Below are 25,745 nucleotides of genomic sequence, written 5' to 3' on the forward strand. Positions count from 1 at the left end.
TGAAAAATGGCCGATTTCATTGTAAATGAATGAAAATGTTGTAAGTTAATAAAATTTGACCTTTTCTCTTTGCCAAAACACGTGAAAACACGAGTAATACTGTAAAACGTATTGATATTGAAACGCTGTATTAATGTTGAAAAATAAATTAATACTGTACAGTGTACAGTATAACGCACAGCTTCCATAAATCCTTGCCGTGCCCTTGCCACTGCAGCCAATCAAAACAGCCGTCGGCCTCTGAGCCGTGCGTGTGACGTCACACCCGTACTCTCCGTACGTGAAGTCGTCAACACCGCAGTCTGCCAGACTACCAGCTGCAGTAGTAGCGAGTGAGTACGCCCCCATTACAGCCACTGTATTTCCTGTCAGCTAATACTGAAGATAAGGTAAAGTTTTAAAGCAGAAATATAAGAAAAAAGGGAAATATGCTGAACCGCACATTTTTCTAGGAATGCCCGTTCATCAGACCGACCCTCTGTCATGTTTAACGACATTGTCGCGTTGTTTCACGGGGGTATCGTTCATGTTTTGTCTGGAGGCCTTCGGTTTACTCGGAAAAAAATTAAGGAGTTTTCAGTGTAACGCGTTTATGTTGGACTAAATATCAGTGTGTTTCTACACATGATCAGAGCAGCATGTCGCTTTTTGTTACATATACACCAGCTAGCTTGCAAACAATTATTGCGATGAGCTGTCCTACTTCTTACTTATTCATAACCGATGGCCAACTAGCTAAACATATATCTCTATCACTTATTCGTGTTAGCTCATTTGACTTTTTAGCAACGTTTATTAGTCAGTCATAACAACTGTTAGTGTAGCATTCGGTAAACCAAAGTTAGCTAACTGAATATTTTCTTCAACAGATATGCAGTTGTCGCTAACGTGAAGCGAAGAGTTAGCTTGTTATGTTAATTACTGTTCCCCTAGTAACTAACTAGAAAAGTAACTTGGCAGCAAATTGGCCCAATAATATGGTGTATTTGTAGGACGACGTCATGTATTGCCACATCGTGCATGAGGTATTGGTCCAATTTTGAAACTTTAGTCTTGTTATGCTTAAAATACTACCGCATCCATATAATTTAATACTCAATATGATACTTTAATATGATAATAAATATGATAGTTGCTTCCTTATTAGGAATAATGACAAACTCATAGTAATGCACTCACTATATAAACTTTTCTTACTAAATGAGTAAATGTAGAAAACATAATTTCTTCTTTTTTTCTCTCTATGTTCTCACAAGATTACCATAATGGCCACAGCATTTCCCCCTCTGGACCCAGATCTAATGAGAGAGGTTCTTGAATGCCCCATCTGCCTGGAGACCTACAACCAGGATCAAATGAGACCCAAACTCCTGCAGTGTGGCCACACAGTGTGCCGGCAGTGTCTGGAGAAGCTGTTAGCCAATACTATCAATGGTGTACGCTGCCCCTTCTGTAGCAAGGTCTCCCGCATGAGCAGTATCTCACAGTTGGCTGATAATCTCACTGTGCTCAAGATTATTGATTGCACTACTTCCTGTAGTGCTGCCGCTGCTGCCTTAATGTGCACATCCTGCTGCAACCGTCTACCACGACACTACTGCCATGACTGTGCCACAATCCTCTGTGAGCTCTGTAAAGCGGAGGGCCACCTGCATGAAGGCCACTCTGTCCAACCGATAAAGGAGGCAGCAGAAAAGCGTCGCAAAGAACTGGGTGGCAAGCTGAGCGCTCTGCGTCACGTCATGGATGATATTCAGAAGAAAAAGACAGCTATTGAAAATATTAATAAGTCCTTGAGACTTAAATACCAGGCCGTGCAGCAGGACTATGGTAGAGCTGAGCTGCGTCTCCAAGAGGAGCTTAGTAGGTCACGAAGGACATTCACAACTTCCATGGCAGAAGTGGAAAAGCTGAATGGACAAGTCCTAGAGGAGCAGACATATTTCCTCAACATTGCAGAAGTCCAAGTGGTTTCTCGCTGTGATTATCTGACAATGCTGGTGAGGCAGAGTGATATAGCTTTGCTAAAGGACGACGGTGGAGGCACAGACGATGAGGAGCTTGATTTGAGGATAAGTTTGCCGTCCATGTTTAAGCTACAAGAGCCAGAGATGGTCAAAACAAAGCACACCAAACCTCTAGAGGTGGGCCACGTGACCACAAATACATACACTGTCAGTACAGAAGATGAGTTGGAGATTGCACTTGGGGGTGATGTAGACTGTGTTGATGAAGCAGTGGGGGCTATGGGCGGTACAACAGGGGCCCCAGTGGATCTTTGCAGAGACATTGACATGGTTGCAGCTGTAGAAGAGGCAAGATGCGGTTCACCTGGTAGCTTTAAGTCAAAGTCCATGGATGCAGGTGAGGTGTCACCTGGAGGAGCTGAGGCAAGGGCCTCCGGTCTGCCCGTCTGCCAGTTTGTGAAGAAGATGGGATGTAAGGGAACTCTACATGGCATGTTCAGTTTACCTGTCGGCATTTGTGTGACGTCGCAAGGTGAGGTCTTGGTAGCAGACCGTGGGAACTACCGGATCCAGATCTTTAATCGTAAAGGCTTCCAGCGTGAAATCCGCCGCAACGCCAGTAGCATTGACAACTTTGTCCTGAGCTTTCTTGGAGCTGACCTGCCCAATCTAATACCACTTTCCATCGCTGTCACTCCTCAAGGCTTGATTGGGGTCACTGATAACTATGATAATTCAGTAAAAATATACACTATGGATGGGCACTGTGTGGCTTGTCATAAGAACCAGCTGATTAAGCCCTGGGGCATAACTGCAATGCCATCAGGTCAGTTTGTGGTGTCAGATGTGGAAGGTGGTAAGCTGTGGTGTCTAGCAGTGGACCGCAATGCGGGCGTGGTCAGCTATAGTCGACTGTGTTCAGCTGTAAGGCCAAAGTTCGTAACATGTGACGCATCGGGAACAGTCTATTTCACCCAGGGTCTGGCCCTGAACTTTGAGAAACGCCACAATGAACCACACCTTGAGGGTGGCTTCTCAATCGGCTCTGTAGACACAGAAGGACAGCTAGGCAAGCAGCTCAGCCACTTCTTCTCAGAGACGGAGGATTTCCGATGTATCACTGGCATGTGTGTGGACGCTAATGGGGATCTGCTGGTAACAGATAGTGGCAGGAAAGAAATTCTCCAGTTTCCCAAAGAAGGTGGATTTAAAATTCTAGTCCGGGAAGGCCTGACCTGCCCTGTAGGAGTGGCCACCAATCAGAAAGGACAACTGTTAGTGTTGGACTGTTGGGACCACTGTGTCAAGGTCTACACATACACCCAAAGGAGGCACTCTTCCATCTCCTAGAGGAACACTCCAGTTCACTTTTAATATATTTGTCGGTGTTAAATGCAGTTGAAATCCACTTTTATCTGTCACTGTGGCTTCTGTCTAAAAATTTCTCAATCTAGCTTGTCATTAAATGGACGTTCTGTTTGGATTGGTCTGTTTTAAGGGCCATAATGTTTTTTATTGATCACAGGACTATTAGAAATTTGTGCATCAAAGAAAACCAGCACATGAAATCTAAGGAAAGAGGTGTGATGTGAAAGCTAATGCAGGCACAGGTACAGATAGTTTTCCCTCCTGTATTATTGTCTGCTTTATTTACTGTTCAATATAATTCTGTGGGATGCATGGTTTTTCCAGATATGACTCAGCTTTGCAAAAGAAAAACAGAAAGAAATGCTGAAAATAAACATGTATTTACATATGAACTGAAAAAAATTGTTTTTGGCCCACGTAGCACTTTATTGTTGACCTAACATTTTTTCCCCAGTTTTAGGTTTTAGAAGCACAGACCGACACTGATTTTGCTAAATGCAGCTGGCAGTTTTGAAGTTTAAAGCAGCAAGATACTTTGAAAAAAACATCTGTGTATCAGCATTTAGTGAATTGCACCTGGTTTGAGGTTAAAAAAAAAAAGTACAATATGAAGTTGCCTGCAAGAAAGCAAACTGCTGATATATAGTTTGTCTTGTTCCTGAGGGTTTCCATTTTTCCCCCTGATATGGTCAAGAAAAATCTTTCATGCAGGCTTCTAATAGCAGAAAAACACTATCTCTTCTTTTTTTTTTAAACATAGGTTATGGTTATTCAATAAAATTTTGGATTACTGATATTTAACTAGTAGACCAACTCAATAATAATGCCAGTGATGCTGATAACCAACTGTTGGTTATGTTCTTACAGTGTGTTCTTTCATTTAATCTGCTAACCTCCCAGGCACAGTCACACTTAATGTTCTGCATGGCACTACAATTCTATGCCTCTACATCATGTTTTTTTTGTCTAATCTGTAATATGAGAATTGGCTTTGAGTTCTTGTACCAGTGGGCTCACCTTAGCTCCTAGTTTTCTGATTAATACAATCATCTATGCATACTTTTTGTTGCACTTAAATTATAGCCAGTAGTGTACAGTATATTGCCAGCACTCCAAATAAATTATATGTAATAGAACAAAATGTCTACACCTTGAATAATATTGACACATATTTGTTCAGACATATTTATTTCACAAGATTTATGCTGAGCATGTGTTTGTTTAACTACGTTACCATAGTGATGATGGTGTTCAGAGTGTCAGGTTATTGACTCCAAACTGCTTTGTTACAGCAGGATGTTGGTTCTTTGTCGCTACATCTCCCTGAGGTTTTCTTTTGAATTTGACACTACAATTTTTTTTTCTCGAGTGCTCGAGAATATTGCATTCTTTCATGTCTGTAAGTATTTATTATTTTGATAACTACACAAAAAAAATTTCCACAGGAAACAAAGATGATGCTTTCAGGTAAAATAAAAAGACCTTTAAGCAAAATGTTTAGTGGCCTAATTATACGGATCAGTATGTTAACATATTCTGTCATGAATTTTTTTTAAATGGAGAACATACCTGCTATACAGTATGCATCTTCCAGTTCAGGTTACACAAACATACCACAATTCTGCATCTGGATTCTCAGTAAACAGCTAATCTGAGAATCATACTTGTATGCTGTATGTTTCTAATGGTTATAAGCAAACAGTGGATAGAAGAGAATTTTAATTTTATGTCAAGTCTGCCACAGTCATATTCTTGTTCATGTTCAACACGATTTGTTCATTTGGCAACATCGTAGTTCTCATGAATTTAAATTTTCCTCACTTGAACGTTTGCCTTTGTATCTTTGTCCCTCACAAAAGGAAACACTGAGATCCAAGGAGAGGAAATGTGTTTTAATAAAAGCATCGCAGCGTCCAATGAAGCGATCAGACTGTCGTGATGACAGTTTCTCTCAGGATCAGCAGTCGGTCAATTTTGGTAACCATTTATCAATGTGTTTCTGCAAGCTAGAGCTGCAGCTAACACTTTCAGCCGTCAACCAGTTAATGTTATTTTGATGACTGACACTGGATTACTTCTTTGGGCTTTGAAATTCCAGAAATTTGTCAAAAGGTGGTTGACTATTAATTCAAATGGGAAATTTTCAAATATGGAATTGTGATGTACCTTCAGTCTGAACTCTGTGAACCTTGATGTCAAATGTGACTTTTTTAGGTGATTCTATTATTAAAATGGTCAAAAGAAGTATTCATCTTCCAAAAAGTACCTACATTAGAAAACTCCAGTTTCGTCGTGTTGGTTTCACATGCTTTAGTTTGTCACTGGTGAGAACTTTTATTTTCAGATTTAACCACTTCTCACAAATGGATCACAATAACATTGATTCCGTGAACAAAACTAGTCTTTAAAATGTTTCATTTTCACAGGTTCTGATTTTCCTAATGTATTGAACATATTTTAGACGTCTGATCAAATTCAAGTTTATATTGATTATCTTAGTGCAATAAATTTATGAAACAATGTTACTGTCCTTGGTCTTTGTCTTTATTTATATGTCTCCCCTATTATGTAAAGAGCTGTTGATGTGTTTTCCCTTCCCTACAAAGCGAACATCTATGTATTAGTATCGAAATGGAACCAGGCTGCCAACCAAACAAGTTTTTTTTTTGGATGATGGATAAACAGGATTAAAAAGTACCACTATAAAAGAACAGTGTGGCTGAGATACTGTTGAGGTGCTATGAGGTCACACTGCTGTTTAATTCAATTCACGCAGCTTACCAGGAGGCGAATTAAGGAGGGGTGAAATCATTAAACATAACCCAGTTTAGTTTATAGCAAACAACCCCCCCCACACACACACACACACACCTGGTAAACAACAATAAATCCTGCTGTACTTTCTGTCGCTTACACAAGGCTGCTTTGATTTAAAGGTGGTTTGCTGTTATATTTGAAAGGGGTCTAATCACACCTATATGTACAGTACATATACCTGTATGTGAGAATGGTATCTCCATTCCTGTCTTCACCATTTTCCCTTCCCTCTCTCCCTTCTTTTTTTCCTTCCTTTGTCCCTCCCTTCCTTCATCCCTCCCCTTCCTTCCTCCCTCCATCCTTCCCTGTCCTCCCTCCCTCTCTTATTTCCTTCCTTCTTTTCACCTTTTGTCCCCCCCCCCCAGCAGTCAGCACACTCACCTTTCTGATACTGCAGCCAGAGCTGCTGCTGGGTCTTCTTGCTGGGGAAGTAGATGCTGCAGCTGAGCTCAGATCCATACAGGGCCTCGGACACATAGTGGCTGCCATACTGCTGGAGAAACGCTAGCAACTCCTCACGCAAGCTCTCTGCTGACAGAGTCTTCAGCACCTTAGAAAAGCCTGGAGTCCAACATATATGGAAGAGAGGTGAATTTGTATGCAGGGGGTAGAGAAGATGGGTTATTGACTTTGGATTTGTGAATGTTTTTATGCATACAAGTACAATTATTGTCAAATTCAAGGGCACTGACATGCACAAAAGCACAGATAGAAAGACAAAATGTAGATTGCACATCAAAGCTGTTCAGGCTGGTAAGAGACTGCAAAAGCAACTTAATTGTTCCCTGGGGGATTGATCAGATGTTCATTACGGTATGTGTATGGTGCTTTTAGAAAACTCAGACACTGACCTGTGGATAAGGTGATGGAGCTGAGTTTCACTTTGTACAGGTTGCTGCGCACTCTCCACTGCTGAACCATAGGGTAACCCACTGCCTCACTGAACTGAGCATTGCCTAAGAAAGAAGGAAAAGACCATGAATCAAGAAAGATATGGGAAAAACAATGTTTAAGAAAGAGCAAGCATCCAAGATTCAAAATGAATGCCTACATAATAAAATCACTCATTTTATTGAACAATTTGTTCAGACTATCTATTATTGCCTTAGTATCATTTAATATCACAGCCCATATCCCAGCTGCTCCAAGATCAATGACAAATATAAAGTTAGACTTGAACTCTAATTGGGTTGCTGACGTTAGAAGTGGGAGCAATTTGGTTTTTCTCTGCAATTCAATTACCAAACTTTCACAGCACTTCAGGACTGAAGCCTCAGAAGTGAGGCAGGAGGGAAAAAACAACCCCCCCCACAAGAACCTCGATCCTGTACCCCAGAAAGCATTTTTCACCAGAAACATTTATGTATGTTGTAAATAAGTCTCTCTCTCTGTGTGTGTGTGTGTGTGTGTGTGTGTGTGTGTGTGTGTGTGTGTGTGTGTGTGTGTGTGTGTGTGTGTGTGTGTGTGTGTGTGTGTGTGTGTGTGTGTGTGTGTGTGTATACGCACAGAACTGGTCATAGCTAAACCCAAGCAAAACTCTTAGTCAATGTGGACTAAATACCAGTTTAGCTAATGGAGGGAATTAGGGATCAGAGGTGTCAGAGAGAGTCTCTCATGAGATTGGGTGGAACTGTCTACGAAAGGATAAAAGGGTTCAACTGGAGGTCAAGTTTTCAAGTTTGCAAGGCCCAGTATGAGCGTAGTTGTGTAAGGATGTATATATACATAATATTTTGTAAAATATTTTGATGATTTACTATTGCTTTTTTTAATTGATTGATTTTAGTCAGGGTATGGATTTTAATAGCTGAGTCACCACCATGTAGACTCAAGGCTGGGAATTCCCAGTTGTTTCGTGAACTCTTTTTATTTTTGTAATTCTTTAAAGTTACAAGGGCTGCAGTCAGTTCTGAATTAATTCCAATAACAGCTATATAAAAATGAATTGGAGATCAAAATGCAATGAACCAAAAGTCTCCCAACACCACGCCTCGTTCTCACCTGTAAGGAGTTTCAAGTTGGGAAGGGGCTCTGACAAAACCCCCCGACACTGTTCTTCTACCGGTAAGGGAATGACCATGAGACCATCCGCTAGCTGAGGGAAATCCTTAATGAAGTTGTTGTCTCTGAGGGAGGGGGGAAAGGAGATGGAGGAGAAAGGAGGAGCGAGAATGCTTTAGGGTGATATAAAGAGACATGTTGAGCAGTGAGTTTTCATGGTGATCAGGGTGTGTTTCATATTACTCTGTTTTGTCCACATGTTAAAAGCCATTCTGGTAAAAGCCTTTGTAACAATAACTATTTTTCAATAGATCAAAATTATGTATTAATCATTTCACATATACTGTAGCAGAAAGGACTAGAACCCTGAACCTTCTTGCTGTGACGTGACATCGCTACCCACTGCAATACCCTATTGTTATTACTGTATTATTATTAATAATGTCAGTAGTAGTATTAGCAGCTGTAGTTATTGTCATCATTACATAACCATTATCATTACCATTGTCATTGTCATCATCATTATGATTTTTATTACGAGAAAAGCAGTAAGCATTTGTAAAAAGTCCTTCATGGAATAAAAATGTACTACGGAGAAGTAAGAAGGGAGTGCTTGAGTGACTATAAAAAATTATATTTCAACAGTACAGATTCTGGTACTTAACATGTCATGCTAACAGGTAGAATAACTATGATGTATCTATGATGCGGTTAGTTTAGTAACTGTGCTGCGAAGGATCTAACCTAGAGTGACACTACTACTGCTTTTTCTAAAGGTCACATTTAACAGTGAGCGATGAAGCTACACAACTCTAAGAAAACAGCTGTAGCACAGCTCACAGTAAAAAGCCATCATCCCAACGTGTTCCAGTGCAACATCCACAGGAACACGTTTTCATTCTGTCTGGAGGTTGTTTTTTTCTTTCTATGATGATGATGTGGCTCTTCTTCACATTGGGGAGACTGCAGATGCTCGGGTCATCTGTTGCTTATGACTCCTGCCCACCGGGACGGTGATTCATTCTTTTTTTACGAGTGACAGACTTAAAGGGTTTAGTTGACATGGGAACAAGGTGAAAACACCCAAGTCTGTATGTACCCACTGTGGGAGCAGAACAAAGAGCTGTAGCCATGGATAGGAACCCCTGCAATGTCTCTCTCTACTAGAGCCCATCTCTACAATAGTGTTATAATGAGAGAAGGATGTGCTGCAGGAGAGAAAGGTGGAAGAGAAACAGCCACATACAGTGTTTTAGAACATAGCTTGCATAGAAAATTAGATCCAGACATGAATTCTATTTATTTGTAGCTCTCTCTACCTATTTGCACCTCCATGGGATATCATATCACAATGGAGAAATCACTTGCAGGACAAACAATAGCAATTCTACAAGTACATAAAGTACATTCAGCATTCTTTCCTTTGCAGGCCATCTGCTGGAACCAAAGAAGCTGCAGTTCATTTCCTGTCAAAAAAGATGAGTTGTCTTGCTGCATTCTGAGGGCATGGCAAGCAGCAGCAATTCCCATAATCCACTTTTATGGGACCAAGTCTCAGAGCACAGACTTTGTGCCATAGAGACCGGAGGGGAGTGGGAGGTGTGGGGGTGATTCACTCTTCTTGATATCAATTTTTCATCCTATTTCTCTCACTCCATCTCTCTTGTTGCTTCCTCTAACCACAAAAGCCTGTTAGATGCAATCGCGGCTTCGGCGTTAGAATGCAAGGGTGAAAGGTTGGAGTCATGGGTAGATGATGAGAGGAATGAGGAAAAGAGGAGGTGCTGTAAAAAGATTAAAGTGGCTTAGGTGCTCAGAAAAAAAATACCCATATTGATTGCTAAATTAAATCAACCAGCTTCACGCTGAAGCCTAGAGAACATTTGGGGGTGTGTGGACCAAAGTGATATGAAGCTTTATGGATTTTCATGCACAGATGCAGACCGTCCTTGACACTCTGCTACCTTGCTCACAGCATGCTTTCACATTCTAGGTTTAAAGATACATTCGGGTGGAGAGGGACGTATCTGCAATTCACTGCAGAGTTGCTCAGAAACCTCAAAGCTGATTCTATTTGGAGGATAAAAAAATAGTGTGAAGACTGGTCTTCCCTGGGTGAACACAAAACAGCTAACTGTCCTTAACCTTTTCCCACATCCTCTACTGTTGAAGGAAAACAAAAAGGAGCATCAAACAGAAGTGTAAAATGTTGTGGTCCTGCAATTGTTTGTGTTCACACGTGTGTCCATGTATGTGTATGTTTGGCAGGAAGGGAGCTGGAGGCATCTATTCTGCTGACAGCTCATTAGAGGAGGAGACCTTTATCTGTGACAGGACCGACCAAACGCGCCAGCATGGTTAACAAGATGAGCCACTTGCTCATCCTTCAAGAATGATCATTTTCCTCTTACACAAATAACATTATGGTTTAGCTGTTAGCCGGCCATGATTAACTTATCTCACCTTTAAGCGACAAAATGACATTTGCTAAACTGACAAGATTGAATCGGCCTAACGAGATTAAATGTAATGAGGAGCAGACCTGGCAAGAGGAATAGCGGGTGTACCGGCCCGACACTGTTGCTTCCTGGAACTTAAACCGAGTCGTCGTGATTTATTATTATCATTAATTACTCTTGTGCAAATCCCTCATAAGGAAAACATATGCTGAGAGTAATATTGTGCACTACACCAGATATCAGCATGAATTTGCCAACCCGGTAAGATTTATGATATGCTCTATGAAATTAGAAGTTAAATTAATTAACCCGGGGGAGAAACATCAGCTGACTGTGTCACAGGTCCTTCCTCATTAACAACATGTTTCAACTGATGGACACATTTTAATGTAATGGAAGAGAAAGTAATGATACATAAAACTACTAATACTACTACTACTAACACTACTGCTACTACTAGTAGTACTACTACTACCATTACTATTATTACTACTAAGACCACTACTGCTATTACGACAACCACTGCTAATACTATTACTACTACTAACGCTGCTAATACTGCTACAAATACTACAACCGTTGCTTCTACTACTACTAATACTACTACAACTACAGCTACTACTGCTGTACTACTACGATTAATAAAAATAATATACCACTGCTACTAATACAACAGTTGCTACAACTGTTACTATTACTACCACTATCACTACTAATACTACCAGCATTATGATTCCTACTACCACTACTCCTACTACTACTCACAATATATAGATACATACATAAAGAGCAAGTCCTTATACAAATAAACCTCCACTACCTGTTTGATGAGACAATATTTACAGGGATTCACCTGAGCAGGTCTGAGGAGTTTCCCTGCTTCTCTTTTTAAAAACAGCTCAGGTCAGAGCTGTGAGTCCATAGCCTATAATGAGGCTGAAAGTCATTACTACTCATAGCTTACTTTTTAAATGTATTATTTTGTATGATTTTATTATTTTCATATTTAAACCAGGATTACACGTTATACATGACAATCTACTCCTAATGTGAGTCACACAATTTCCAGGTGCACAATATTTCACCAACCAAGGAATCACACCTATACCTTCCTCCACGGGGCTTACCACATTAAAAAAACAAAACATCAGATGTGATTCCATACTGCTGAATTTGTGCAGCCACTCATCTATCATTCAGTACCCACATGTGTTCATTAAGAGCGCTCTACTCTACACTCCCTCCTGGCCTAATGGTCCTTCTTCTACAAGTGGCAAAACTCAACAAGAATCTCCAAGACAAGCTTTACAAATTATGTGTGGCACAATGAATACAAATAGACTCTCTCATGCATATATTAAATCTGTGTCTGACCTCTGCCTCTGGATGTCCTCAGTGTATTACTTTAATTCGCACACAGTACAGATACATCTGATTATTAAACAAACAAACTGAAGCCCATGTCTCCCATGTACAGTCAAACATTAGCAGCAGTATGTCTCTTATAGATTGTTACGACTGTTCGCTGGCTGCTCAGCCTTGTCCCCAGTGGTAAATATAACTGGATTTCCCTCTGCATCCCTCATTCTCTCTGTCTTATTCACAAGCATTCCAGTGAAAGACACAGATGAGAGATTCCTGCAAGTCAATTTAGAAAAATGATTTTTGCCTTCTTGTGTCTCCAAGGTTGTGTCTGTCCATCTGAGTTTAAAGCAACTATGAAATATTTTATGAACACTCACCATTTCACTGACAAAAGATGAGAAGATAATTAAGTTGTCTCTGTTAATTACTATTCTTGTTTAATGCATTTCCTGTTGTTAAAAATGTCCAAAAAAAAGCCTTTTGGGTTTTGACGCCAAGTGACTGGAAGCAGATTTTACTTGGCTCACCAGATAATTTGGTTTTATTTTGCTATTATTATAGATTCATATCTGCACTGCACCTTTCAACCAAATGTGGGCCTTTCTAGCTCCAGCGCAGCATGATGGAGTTCTGTCGAACACACTTTGGAGGCCAGGTAGGTGGTCCCTCTTTGGGAATTAAGAGGAGGTGTTCACCCGTGTTTCCACCAAAATAATGAACAGCCTCTTCAGGTGGTCACACAAACATGGATTAATAATAATAAAAAGAAACAAAAAGCATAGCTTACATCCAAGGGGATCACCCAACTGAAGACCATATGGCTACAGGTGATGCTAAACTAAAGAGGAAAGTCAGCTTGTTGAGGGAGGACCTGATGTCATTCTTGCCAAGACTCTAACTTGAGTGATCACGTGTCTAAACACTGTTGGAGGTTGTCGGTTCTTTTGATGTTTCACCCATGTGGAAACCTCATCTTCTTGGTCGGACACATTTGAAAATATGACAGATCCGTATTGAAAGCAATTTGATCTTGAGCACAATATATAACAATGGTGCCTTTTTAGCCATGTTTTGTACTGATAAATCTTGTTATTTATTCAAGTTTTCCTTTAAACCATTTAAAAATGCTGTTTCATCTACTAATTAGAGATCAAAACACCAACTGTGAACTAAAAATTATAGGAGTTTATTACCGATCATTTCGAGGCCAAATGGTATCAAGTAGACCGTCATTGTTAGCTAATTCTATAGGTCTGACAGACACACAGTGGTATTAGGGAATTAAATTTTACAAATGAATGAGGGACAGCCAACCCACCTGTTTGGAAAATTAATCATGTTGGCACACATGTTTCCAGAAGATGACTGCACTTCCTGGGTTTGAACAGCTCCCATAACAATGAGGAACAGTTTCAGGAGACTATCAATCATGCAGGATGCTCTTTTCCACTAATTTAGGAGCTGCCTCTGTAGACGGATGCGAGACTCTCTAATTCCTCTGAGAAAATGAGTACTGAATATACATTCGAATCCTCGGTGCCAAGCTTACAAAGGCTATATTCTAGTCATCTGCATCTCTGTTCTGGCTCAGCGGATAATTGAGCATGTGCTACCTTTTCAGGTCAACATGAACAGAGGACGGTTGAATGATAATTTCAATTTTCATGTTTTTCTTCGCCTCCAAATTAACAGTTTACTGCAGATAACGGCATTTAACTGGATTTGTGCATAACGCTTCATGAAATGTGCTGCTAAGCTTTGTTGTTTTGAGTATTTCTTAGACCGTATCGCAGCAATTAAGATTGGAAGTCAGATATTCTTGCAGGAATAATAGACCAGACCTCTACAGAGCCAACAAGTGCCAGCTGAGTTGCAAGGTTCACATGAGACACAATAGATAATCAGTAAAACCTAACAATAACAGAAATGAGATTCTGGATTTTTGTTAAAGGGCAAATATGTTTCCATAGTCAAACATTCATGTCAGCCTGAAACTCTTATTAATATGGCATTTGCATACAAACTGTGTTTAACAACAATTGAATAACAGTGGTTGTGGGGGGTTTTTATTATTATTTTGAAGTACACATAGGAGTTTCTTTTACACTAACATGTAACAGGTTTTTCATAAAAGACATGACCGTTTGGAAGAAGTCCCTTTCCTACACAATAATGACATCATCACTTGCTACTAGCGAACCAGTGGAATGCCCCATAATTTTGGAACTCTTCAAAAGCTTCTGTTCTTTTAAATACATTGGAGACATCAAAATCAGGAAAGGCAGATATTTACATCAGTGAAGTTTCTTTGATCAAATATACTGTCTTTGTACATTTAAAGTGATTGTGTCCAACACTTAATATTAAGAAATTCTGCTTCATTCATGTTTTACAATGTTCCAATTCTGGTGCTGGAGTTTCATGTAAAATGATCTGGCGCTGAACCACATCTTGTCACACTGGATATGATGTGATACTGTGACCTTTTGTAAAACCAAAGAGTTTGCAGTTTCTGTAATTATTAATAAATAACAACCTGAACGGTCGGAAAAAGAAAATTTTTTTTAATCATAAACCTCATAATAATCCTCACCACTAGAGGTCGCTCTTTGTCCGTGCCAAAGGAAAGCCTATTGGCATCTGTAATTTCTGATCAATGTATCTTTGTCACATTAAAATTAGAAAACATTTGAGCAAAAACACACGAAATTAAAGCATTAACTAAAAGGAAATGTTCATCTCTGAGCAGTCACATTGAATCATTTAACTGAGATTAGATTAAGCATCCCATTAGGACTGCAAATACGTATCTAGCTGTTGAGGTTTGTGTTCACTTGTGTGACTGAGATAAGACCGATTTGACTGAGCCGGAGTTCAGAAGTGAGCTGGATACAGAGGACAGTTCCTATAATCTGTTAGATGAAGAGATTGATTGCATTTTTGACTCCACTAGGCCAACCAGAGGGTCAAACTTTCCAACATGAGGCAGCTGTGAGGAATCAGGATGGGGCAGAAACTACAGAGAAGGGATGAACAGTGTGGCAAACGCAGAACACCAAACCAAAGGTTTGAGTCATGGCCTTGAGGATGGAGAGTGTTCTGCCCTTGGCAGCTTCGTAGGGTAAAACAGTGCCAAATTGCACTGTGTGAATGTGTGTGTGTGTGTGTGTGTGTGTGTGTGTGTGTGTGTGTGTGTGTGTGTGTGTGTGTGTGTGTGTGTGTGTGTGTGTGTGTGTGTGTGTGTGTGTGTGTGTGTGTGTGTGTGTGTGTGTGTGTGTGAGCAGCCACTGGGTAATGTGGGGTTATTTTGAAGAATTTATGGAGGCTGAAGACAAGTGGGGTTGCAGCACTTTGTGCTAAGATGAGAGGATGTCAAAGTGGAGGCATGAAGATCAGGACAGAGGAATAAAATACTTTTGCCTGAAATATAGAAAGAGATAAGACCTGTCTGGCTTGATAAAATAAATATAAAAAGAAATGTTTCTGCTGAAAGACCTTGATATATAACTTGAAATAAAATATGAAAGTAAGAAGGGGAAACCAAAAAAATATTTTGTCAAAGGTGTAATCCTTAAAAAAACAACGACACATAAATATCTAAAATACACAGTTCTAGCTTGGTGTTCCAAGGGTTTTTGAAATATACCACCGCACAGCTTTAAGTAGATAATTTTAGTATTATGGTGAGGATTGACGAGGCATCAGTGATCTCATTCAAATCCTCTCCTTCCACATTCACAACAGGGCTAGAAAACAACCAATTGGGAAATTTGACATTTGATGTGACACACTTTGTAATTCGTATGGCTGCCATGCTGTTTGGATTCATCTCTAACTGGGATAATTACACAGCGCTTGAAAGAGAAGCATCCAACAAAATGCAGTGTGAAGAAAAGGACAAAGGTATTGCAGAAAAATTGTGTTTACCATAATGTGCACAACACACTAAATGCTCATTGGACAGTCAAACTATAGACAACACTTTGAATCCAGAGGTATTACTGTCTATCAATTCTTTGTAAAAAAAATTCTACCTGTCATCCAAAACGGCTCAATTATTTTAATGGTCAGTACATTCTTCCTTTACCACACAGACAACATCTGTCTCACACATTTCCACCTACAGCCCAGCAATGACACAATAAAAAGAAGCTGAATTTCATTGGTATCTTCTCTACACACAATAACCTGATGTGGATTCCTCTTGTTAGAATTTTATTACTTTACACTAATTACCATTAAAAAAAACTGCGTTTGGAAATATCCCATGTACAATCAGACAAATGTCCAGCAATTCGTTAGTCTGCAAAATTGAAAGCCTCATAAGAGCTCGGATCTGAAGCTGGTCTAATTGCAAGTAATATGTTTAATAGCTGCAATATCTGCTACTTGAATAAACGCTTGGTTTGAGTGGAGCCCTAAGGGAGTCGTAACAAAGATAATGCACCCACTGGCACCCAGGGCACTGCCACCCAGATGATGGATTAAATAGTTATTAAAGGACAGCATCCAAAAGCAGGCTAATTCGTTGGGTAATAAAACAATCAGAAATGTTTTCCATGTGTTGTTCTTTAATCAGGGTTGGATCTGCAGCTCAGTTGATGAATTATTCCACAGAGAGTAGGAGAGGTGGGGTCTGGTCATGGCCAACATTGATTAGGTTTGGGAGGTGATGCTGTCAGGTGAGGCTGTCGTACCAACTTTGTGGCAGTTGACTGACAAATTTGGAGGGAGTGGGATATTAGCTGTCTGATCATTGGTTCATACGGTACCTGACAAGTATGTTTCATGTACAATCAAATTTATAGAACTTTCAAAAATCAGTTTGTGCTTTGGTTTTAGGTTGATAATGTCAACCACTCATTCTCAATGTGATTCCCTTGAGTAGTGCGTCTGCAAAAGAGAAGTGGGGTTTTTTTTCTGCACCTCTATTGGCCTTCCTTATGAATGCTTGAAATAAACTCCAGCCAAAAGCATTACCATAAATATGAACCTCTAATTCATAGCGAGACGGAATGCACGCTTGTTCTTGAACCGAGCTGAGCTACTGCTTTTTCTACTTTGTATTATTCCATTTGTTCTTTTCCCACTTTCTTCAACACCCCTCCATTTGTGCCTATACATCCTCCATGTCGCTCTCTCCATTTCCCTCTCTTTCTTATTCGCTCGCACACTGACAGCACAGCACTATGATGAATCCTAACCAGCTGTTAAAAACTCCTCCTGAAAGACTCTCATGCCATCACCCTGAGAGCAGAGCAGCACTTCCAGGAATCTGACAGAGGACAAACAGGAGGTCACTCCCTCGCCTGCACAACAATTGAGAGTATTTTGAGGACTTCTAGCATGACGAAAATACAACTCAAAAGACAGTGAAAGGCACAATAAACAACTTATTTTACCTTATTTTTTCCACAAAGTTTGTGCTGCTAGAATGGCCAATATGGACTAACATGTTTAGAGCAATGATTTTCAAAGAACACGAGTAGAAGAGCAAAACAGCTTCTGCAACACTTTAACCTTGATGCACAGGCATTTATTTTGTGGTTCTACTTCAGACTGTATCCAAACAGGTTGTGTGCATCTGTCATGAAAGCCAACATATTTCATCTTCCAAACAGAGGACCCCTTTCTATCAAGGCCTAGTGCATTTTCCGCTGTCTTGATATATAAAAGATACACCGAGGACGTTCAAGAGACTCATCAAAATCTCTTTCCGGCACTATCATTTTGTATTTGATCATAAAGTAGTGTACCCAGACAGGCAGTTGTTGTATTACGTTATTTTACAATGTAATTACAATGATATGAGCTAGAAGAATGTGTCATTAAATGTTATTACATTATGTTGTATTTTGTCTGTCAGAGTGATGACTAATTGAAGGGGAGGGGGGTGTTTTTTGTGGTCTCATCTTGAGAGACAGGCTTTAGAAATCTCATCACAGAGGAGGTAATTACCTGCTCCTTTGTGTGGCCTTGCAGGGGTGAAAGCAGGTGAATGCTTAATGTGGCAAACTTCCCCCAGCTGAAAATGACTACATCTTGGAGGTGCCATTTATTTATAAATTGATATTTATGAATAATTTATTAATGATAAATTTACAGAATACGGTGACAATCTCTGCAGGTGGAACACAGCAATGGGGAAAGAGGGCTGGGGAAGAAGAATTTGAATGGATAGCCATCCAGAGGGGATACGAAATTACAAGTTCTGCCACCCTGCGGTTCACTGTTGTAGTGGTAGTAGAAGTAGTAGTTCATAAATCAGTAGTGTAAATGTCTAGACACCAATTCAGAATTCAGTCCTGACCACACAAATCACCAATGGCTGGATTTCCTAAAGAGGAAGCTGAAGCCACTTTGCAGGACTGGCACTGTGCATGGTAGAGATATCAGATGAGGAGGAGGAGGATTTGATGCTTTAAAATCCATGTTAAAGCATCAAATTTCCCCCTCCAGCCCACTATCGATTCATTGACTGCTGTGATTTTATCATCTTAGCACAAGTGCACAAGAACATCACCGGCTTCGCTAATTAAATACAGAAATGAATGTCCTTGCCCCAGGCCATTGCAAAGTATAGTTTCAAAGTGGTACTTTTTTAAGACGAAGGCTTCAGAGAGTGATTTGTACACACACACACACAAAAAAACAACTTAAAAATCTGAATACATGATGAACGTACCTTTTTGATCAGTGAGAATTGTCTTTTGTTTCAATGATGAGTTAACGCCACTATGTGAAATGAATGAACTTGTTGCACCATGTGCAACCAAAATTTTTGTGATGGAAGAGAGACATTTCTGATGTGGTATTTTACCTTGATGGGTTGTTGAGGTTGCTTTACTGAAGAATGGTAGAAGGATTGCGGCTGATTCCACTTTGGACAACAGGGCTGTACTCATAAAGCGTCTCTGTAGTTCCACTGACAAATCAAAGCGCTGACAACACAGCAACAACCTGCTCATCAGGTCCGACACCATTCCCAAACATTCACACACCGATTGAACAGCCAATGGGTGCAATTAAAGGCTCAGTATCTCGGGCAGGCTTACAGGAGCGAGTGACTTCCTGATAAATGGTTGACTGCTCTGCCTCCTGAGGCACGGCTGCCCTAAGACCCGTCACCACAGAAAATGTCAGGCCTTCCCTTTGGGTGGTCTCATCAAAAGGCCCGTGACCCCCAGTGGCTCTGTCTCTCATACTGCACCATACGCCACATGAATGTAATGCTTCCACATCCAACATGATGCATTTAATGAAGGAAAATCTTTAAAACTCATAATTGCATGATTAAATGAGTCATTTTTGACACTTCGTAGTTCTACATGGTTTATATTGTTGACTTTAGTTTCTTTTCAAAGCCTTGTCCTTATCGTTTTTTTTTACCATTCCATGACCAGTTACTATAATGTGAGTAGAGACTTGCTGACATTCTATTTGCTGAGGTACGGGCTCAACATTGTTCGTAAATATTTTACGTTTCTTTTGCCTAACCCCTGACCCTATAGAGAGGAGAGAATGACCTCGTAAATGAAAGATTCAGCAAACGCTTTAATCAGAGCTCTTTTTCTTCATGTCACGACCCTATTAATGCAGTTGGGTGTGTGTTCTTCCTCCGCGCCTCCTGTGGAGGGGTTGCTGCTGAGGCAATCAAGACCTGGACTTTACAAGCCGAAATCACCAACGGGGTGGTGCTGGCGGGCCAGATGGCCGCAGCGTTTGTGCTAGTTTGGTGTATATGCTTTTTCTTTCCCTTTACAGGCTGATATTTTTTGTATATTATTGGTCCAATACTTGGAATTTACATTTGTCTTCTGCTCCTGTTCTTGAGACGAAGTCCATTGTTAAGCTTTTAGCATCTCCTGCTTTATAAATCATTTATTTCCTGGTCATAAAGTTTGACTCTTGTTTTCCTCATTCTTTAAAAGTCAGTAAAAACCTTTATGTGTTCCTGCGTCTGTCCCCTGGACCATTTGGGGACGTAACACTTTAATTCTTCAACGCATAGTAAATATATTCATGAAAAGAAATAGGCAATAAAGAGTGCAGAATTTATCTCCATGGCTAGAGTCTTCAAGGGACTATTAATGTAGGCAGTATTTCTGAGAGTCTCCCACCCACAACTATGAGGTGAGCACTTGTCTGAGTAAAGATACAGCAGCACAAAGATTTGCAATGAAAATAATGATGTGGTTTCTGATTTGATCCATTACGGATTGAAATATTGGATGATAAATAAAAATGTGAAAGGAGTTTAGAGTGTAGCGTGTGACTAATGCCTCCCAGCCTAGCATGCTAAATATGCCCCATGAACCAATCTGTTTTCCCTCCTCTGTATTTCTCTCACACTCCATCCTCTTTTCTTGCTGTCCAACTTGCTCAGCATTGTTTCTTGATTCAGTTTGCTCTTTATATTTGTTTGTTTTCCTCCTCCAACCTTATTGCTGCCTCGACCAATCCACCCCTCTTCCTCTTCTTTTTAGTTCTTCCAATCAAAGAGCAGGTATTATCCTCTATAACATTAGCTAATATTAAGCTAAGGTCTATTAAGCTCTGCCTTTCCACGTGAGATGCTGAGCAGAGTTTGCCAGCCTGGAGATCGATCGCGCTCGCGGATGCATGAGCTCCGACTCACACCAGCAAACACAAACCCACTCAGATGGCTGAGCGCACAAATCCAAAGTCTCTGCATACTCTCAGAAGTTGCTTATCTTGTGTCTACCATGTCAAAAAGATGAAGGAGCTGCTGGTGCAATAAAAAATGTCAACATATCAAAAAGTCTCCATACCGTCGGGTTACGACTTTAGAATGTTGGTTAGATAATCTGATTTATGGGTGATATACGACATCTGATCAAGAGGATCTACATTCACGTTTCAGTCTGGAGGATTCCTGTATTACGGACATATAGGCTTTATTTCTTATGGCTTCACCAGTGAGTGTGCTATCTACAGCTTTTTCTGAGTTTGACTAGAGATAAAGGATAGACTGTATTCAGGGTGCATCCGAACTCTATACTGTTGATCACATTTGTACATGGCTGCAAGCCAGCTACCCCCAGATATGATCTATGCTGTCATTCGCATTGAAATTGGCTGCATGTGCATTTATAACTGCATCATTAAGAGGCTTACGTTCTTGCAGATTATATTCAAACATGTGATGCATGCAAGTTTAACAATAATTGCATTGTCTCCACTCTGTGATGACATCATTGGGTTATTAACCTCCAGAGCACATTCAAAGTTTTACAATATGTGGTTTAATCGATGTAGAATTACTAATGTAAGCAGCAACTGTGACGAATGAGCAAATATTCTGTCCCAATTGTGGGTGTAGCTGTAAATAATAGCAGACACATGCATGTGCAAACACTAGAGTAAAAAATGAATCTGACATTTCACAACAATTTCATTATTTTTTCGGTTCTACGGTTGTAGTTAGAAGTGTCATAACATTAAATTACACAATTTGTCGAGGTCTTGCTCCTACTACAAAATTTCAGAATCCTCCAGCTGCCAAATCCCACACTAACCCATGATTATGGCTAAAATTACTTTAACACATGCAGTATTGAATATCTGGTGCGTCCATCTTTGACAAGTATTAATTCCAACCATTTTACAACTGAACTACCCAGAAGCACACTGAAGTCCACCCAATACACCTACACATGCGCAGGAATGAATTGAATGGCAAATGCTATAATCAATAATAGAGAATTTAAAAAAAAAACAACAACAAACATGTTCCTTATTTAAGAAAGAGCAACACAGGCCTTCTCACCAACTTTGAGCAACTTAACCCTTCACCTCCAGGGTCAGGCTCACTATCTTGTGGATAATCATGTGGGAAGAAATTGCCTTATAATGTCTGCTGACCCAGTAGAAGCTACTGTGTGTATTCGCCATGTCTGAAAATTACAGAGTAAGATGACAATGAGGCTGAGTTTATGCCTGCGGGCTTCTGGTTCCACAGATTTTCCATGTTGTGATGTCGTCTTTTTCATCAGAGAGGTTGCCTGCGATGAGGAGTGTGTCTGTTTTCTCCCTTACAGTATCTTTTGCTTTTTGTTAAAGGTCTCTTTCAACTTTTTGCATGACCAGGGTGACAGAGGAAGCGACATAACATTCACAAAGTAGGTGGAACTTGTTTTTTCTTGTCTCATTCTTCACTGCCTAAACCCCTAACAGCCGTTTGCTACCATGCTTTCCTCTTTTACAGCATATTAGAGAGAACAGAAGCACCCAGAACAGAGCATCCAAAGGGTGAATTGAGTGATTTGACCGGGATTTTCGGAGTGATGTGCAATTTTTAAAATTCACAATGAATTCTGTATGTTATTCACCGTGGCACTGTGTTGTATTATCAACCAGGTGCAAATTGCAGAATACCATTCAGTGACTCAAGATGTCTGTGTAATGTGTGTATGTGTGTGTGTGTGGTTGTGTGTGTCTGGGTGTGTGTGTTTGTGTGCGTGTCTATAATCACCTGTCATTCCTGAATGCTGACTACCTGCTATTTCTCATACTTTTAAATTACATCCTCATTAAAGCTCAACCTTGTTTATGTGCACAGATATATGATCATAAAAGAAAAGAAAGAATTGTCTCTTCCATTTGGAAGTGGAACGGAGAGGCTGGAGAGGCAAACTTTTAATATACAAAACTATACAGCTACTTTGTAACTCGACCACATTCACTGTCAGTTTTCTGAAAGAAAGATTTGAGAAGCAAACAAGGAAACTAAATACACATTTTCGGCAAGGTGAATTCTGTTTTCATATATTATGCATGGCAACACTGCAGGGAACAGTCACAGCAGTAAATGTGACTTAATCAGACAGACGCAGGCTTGTATGAAATTGTATCATTTAGTGATTTCATGATAGCAATTTGCTGAATTCCTTACCCATTTCCACTTCTAGAAGCTGAACAAAGTGAGATCAAGTTAAAGCAAAATCTATGCAATTTAGCTCATACCTGCTAATAAAACACCCCCCATGACGCCGTGACAAAAATCACATCATTTGTGTCAGTGAGCTAATGTTTCACTTTGAGCTGCTGATGCGAGGGAGCATGTCGGGGTGAGGAAGAGAAGGTGTCGGCAGACGGTGGAAAGAAACAAAGGTGTACAGATTTGCATCTCAAAATCAAAGAAGGTGTGACAGGAGTTGCAAGAAATGCAAACAATAAAAGCATTGCCATAAATACACAGCGCATGTACAGAGAATGAAGTCAGATCTTAGTGAGGGAAATCATTTATGAGGCGGAGCTGTTGTTGTTTTGACAGGACACAGAGGATTTGATGAGCATAGCGGGCGTTTTTGTGAGATGACATGCAGTAATACACATGTTTAATTAGTGGCTCAGGGAGTCAAGTATTATATCCTGTACAGAAGCTTGTCTGGTTTGACTCAGAACAATGAAAATCAGACTTTTAAAGCATTAACTAAAATTTGAATGATCAAGCCAATAGTTCATAATTAGAAAACATGTTTGCAATGCATCCAATAGCAAACGACTACAACAACTACAACTAAGATAATAATTGCACACAATGTATTCCTTTTAGTTTTATACTTGGCTTAAGGGTGAATTCTGTTTGGTGGGTTTTCCCACTCCTTCCTTTGTCTGTTCTCTTGAATGGCTGCTGAACTCTGCAGTTGGTTGGTTTGCATAAATGCTTTTTGTGCTTTGTTGCAGATGCACTCTGCACCTAGACACATGTGTTATTTATCCAAAGAGGCACATCAGCCTGGAAGTGCACTTTGCCTGTCATCTGCATGTAATCAGTCAAGTGTGCCTCTAACTGTAGGGAAAATAATAAATGCATCTGAGAATGCTGCTTACAATTAGCATGGAAATTTTTCTGGCTTCCAGGGGCAGGTGGAAATTGAACAGGTGTAATAAAAGGATAATTGAGGTGTGGAATGGAAAATATAGTTGTTCTGCAGAAATATCTCCCCAGGAAAAGTGCAGCACAACTTAAATAACACATTCTAACAGTAGCTCTGATTTATCCTGATAGAATCACAGCAGTACCTAAGAAAGGGTGCATGAAAAGCTGAGGCTAAGTAGTCATCAAACTAGATCCTGCTATCCAGCAGGGGAAAAGGCAACTTTCAATAAGAGATCAACTGAATGCAGTCACGTCGAAATTGTAGGTAGACTGTTTTTTAACGTCTCTGCCTATAAAGACTATGAGCAATATTACAGGAACCTCAAATACAGACACATTAATTAGCTCAGAGAGTGCTCTGCCTTGTTCTGAAATTACTTCGTATTTATTGGTGGCTGATGGTAAATCTAAGCAACAGACTTTCTCTTTGGCTTAGGCCGTTGTAAACAAAATGCCCGAGGCTTTTACTAAATTTACTGACACTTACATTAACATCGTCACTATTTTATTAATGTTTTTTTCATTTGTTTTAACCATCTCCACATTGCATGTAATAATTAGTGTTTAATTTATCTGGTGTCTTACCTGGTGTATACCCAACCTTTCACCCATAGCCAGCTGGGATAGGCTCCAGCAGACCGGTGACCCAAAAATTGGACAGCAGCTGCGGGCATGACGACAGCAATAGACTTGTCTACAAGAAGATGGATGGTTGGGTGGATGGATATTGTAATCATGATTTTACAATACTTTTTAGGGTGACACTGTGACAGCTGTCTGGGGAGTACAGACAAAAAAAATAAACCCTTGGGTTGTATCTGGCACATTTACAGAAATACATGAATGATTATGTGCATGGAAAGTTCAATGACAAAGAAGAGTTTCTTTGTATTCTCCCTGTGAAGTAAACTAATTAATAATTTATTAATTAAATTAATTGAAAAAAATTGTCTTTTTACAAGCTTCCTATGGGTTTTTTAGTCTTTGACCCCAAGACAGTCAGATTGTTCATTGCTTACCTCGTAGGCCTCTGGGGTGCCAGCATGTTTAGTTGACTATTTTAGATTTGTCTGGTGCTCAATCCCGTTGGAGCCATAGCTTGAGAGCAAATCCCTTTACTGGTCATAGTGTGATGTAGCCCAGTGTGTAGAGGTGGATTGTAGAGGAAGAAGGCTCACTGTGCTCAATACTGCCTCAGGGCTAATGGATCAAGACTGTCTGCTTCCTGTGGTTTCAGAATCTTCAAACTGTGCAGTATTGGGTGTTTTAAATTGGAGTTCTTTGCAGATAGGTAGATTTTATGGATCGTAATTTCTTAGGTGATTCAAATTAGCAACCCCTTTCTACATACATTACTGTAACCCTTACTGACTGGTGCTGGATGCTCTGCTAAGCAATTAAAATTTCCCCTTGTCTGCATGAAAAAATACCTTTGTATCTGTGTCCATTTTAGATCCAAGTAAAATTTTACTTAAAGGAAAGCACAGTTGAGACGGGGTGGGTGCAGTGGGTAGCGCTGTTGCTTCACAGCAAGAAGGTTCCAGCTTCAAGTCATTTCTCTGCGGAGTTTCTCCCCGTGTCTATGTGGTTTCTTTCCGGGTTATCCGGTTTCCTCCCACCTCCAAATACATGCAGCTCAGGTGAATTGTTCATTCCAAATTGTTCCTAGGTGTGAGTGTCAGCCTGTGTGCTTCTTTGTCTTTCGTGTGGCCCTCCAATGAGCTGCGTCTTTTCCGGGGTGTACCCTGTCTCTCATCCTTAGCCAGCTGGGATAGGCTCCAGCAGACCCGTGACCCGCAAGCGGATGAAGATGAGACAATTTTGATTGTTTCGTCTACAAGAACATCAGCAGACGGATGGATG

General features: G+C 40.2%; 2 protein-coding genes across 5 annotated transcripts in view; one reads left to right on the forward strand and one right to left on the reverse strand.

Annotated features, from left to right (window-relative positions):
• LOC137608178 (astrotactin-2-like) overlaps positions 1-25,745 on the reverse strand; it is a 230,328-nt gene that overhangs the window by 45,934 nt on the left and 158,649 nt on the right. For all 3 annotated transcript variants that reach the window (XM_068334322.1, XM_068334321.1, XM_068334320.1), the window contains 3 exons: positions 8,154-8,278; positions 7,004-7,108; positions 6,534-6,713 (listed from right to left, as the gene is read on the reverse strand). In XM_068334322.1, the coding sequence (XP_068190423.1) occupies positions 6,534-6,713; positions 7,004-7,108; positions 8,154-8,278 (410 nt within the window). The remainder of the gene's footprint in view (positions 1-6,533; positions 6,714-7,003; positions 7,109-8,153; positions 8,279-25,745) is intronic.
• Positions 315-5,846, forward strand: trim32 (tripartite motif containing 32). Of its 2 annotated transcripts, none has more exons than XM_068334324.1 (2): positions 315-332; positions 1,257-5,846. In XM_068334324.1, the coding sequence occupies exon 2, from the start codon at positions 1,266-1,268 to the stop codon at positions 3,315-3,317; it is 2,052 nt and encodes a 683-aa protein (XP_068190425.1). In that variant the 5' UTR covers positions 315-332; positions 1,257-1,265; the 3' UTR covers positions 3,318-5,846. The 2 variants fall into 2 exon arrangements, with proteins under 2 accessions (XP_068190425.1, XP_068190424.1); XM_068334323.1 differs by having other exon boundaries at positions 316-389.

This window comes from Antennarius striatus, chromosome 15, assembly GCF_040054535.1.
Source record: "Antennarius striatus isolate MH-2024 chromosome 15, ASM4005453v1, whole genome shotgun sequence".
Lineage (NCBI taxonomy): Eukaryota > Metazoa > Chordata > Actinopteri > Lophiiformes > Antennariidae > Antennarius > Antennarius striatus.

Excerpts from the sequence above, each read along its gene's own strand:
- trim32 (XM_068334324.1), top strand. The coding sequence starts at position 1,266 with ATGGCCACAGCATTTCCCCCTCTGGACCCAGATCTAATGAGAGAGGTT.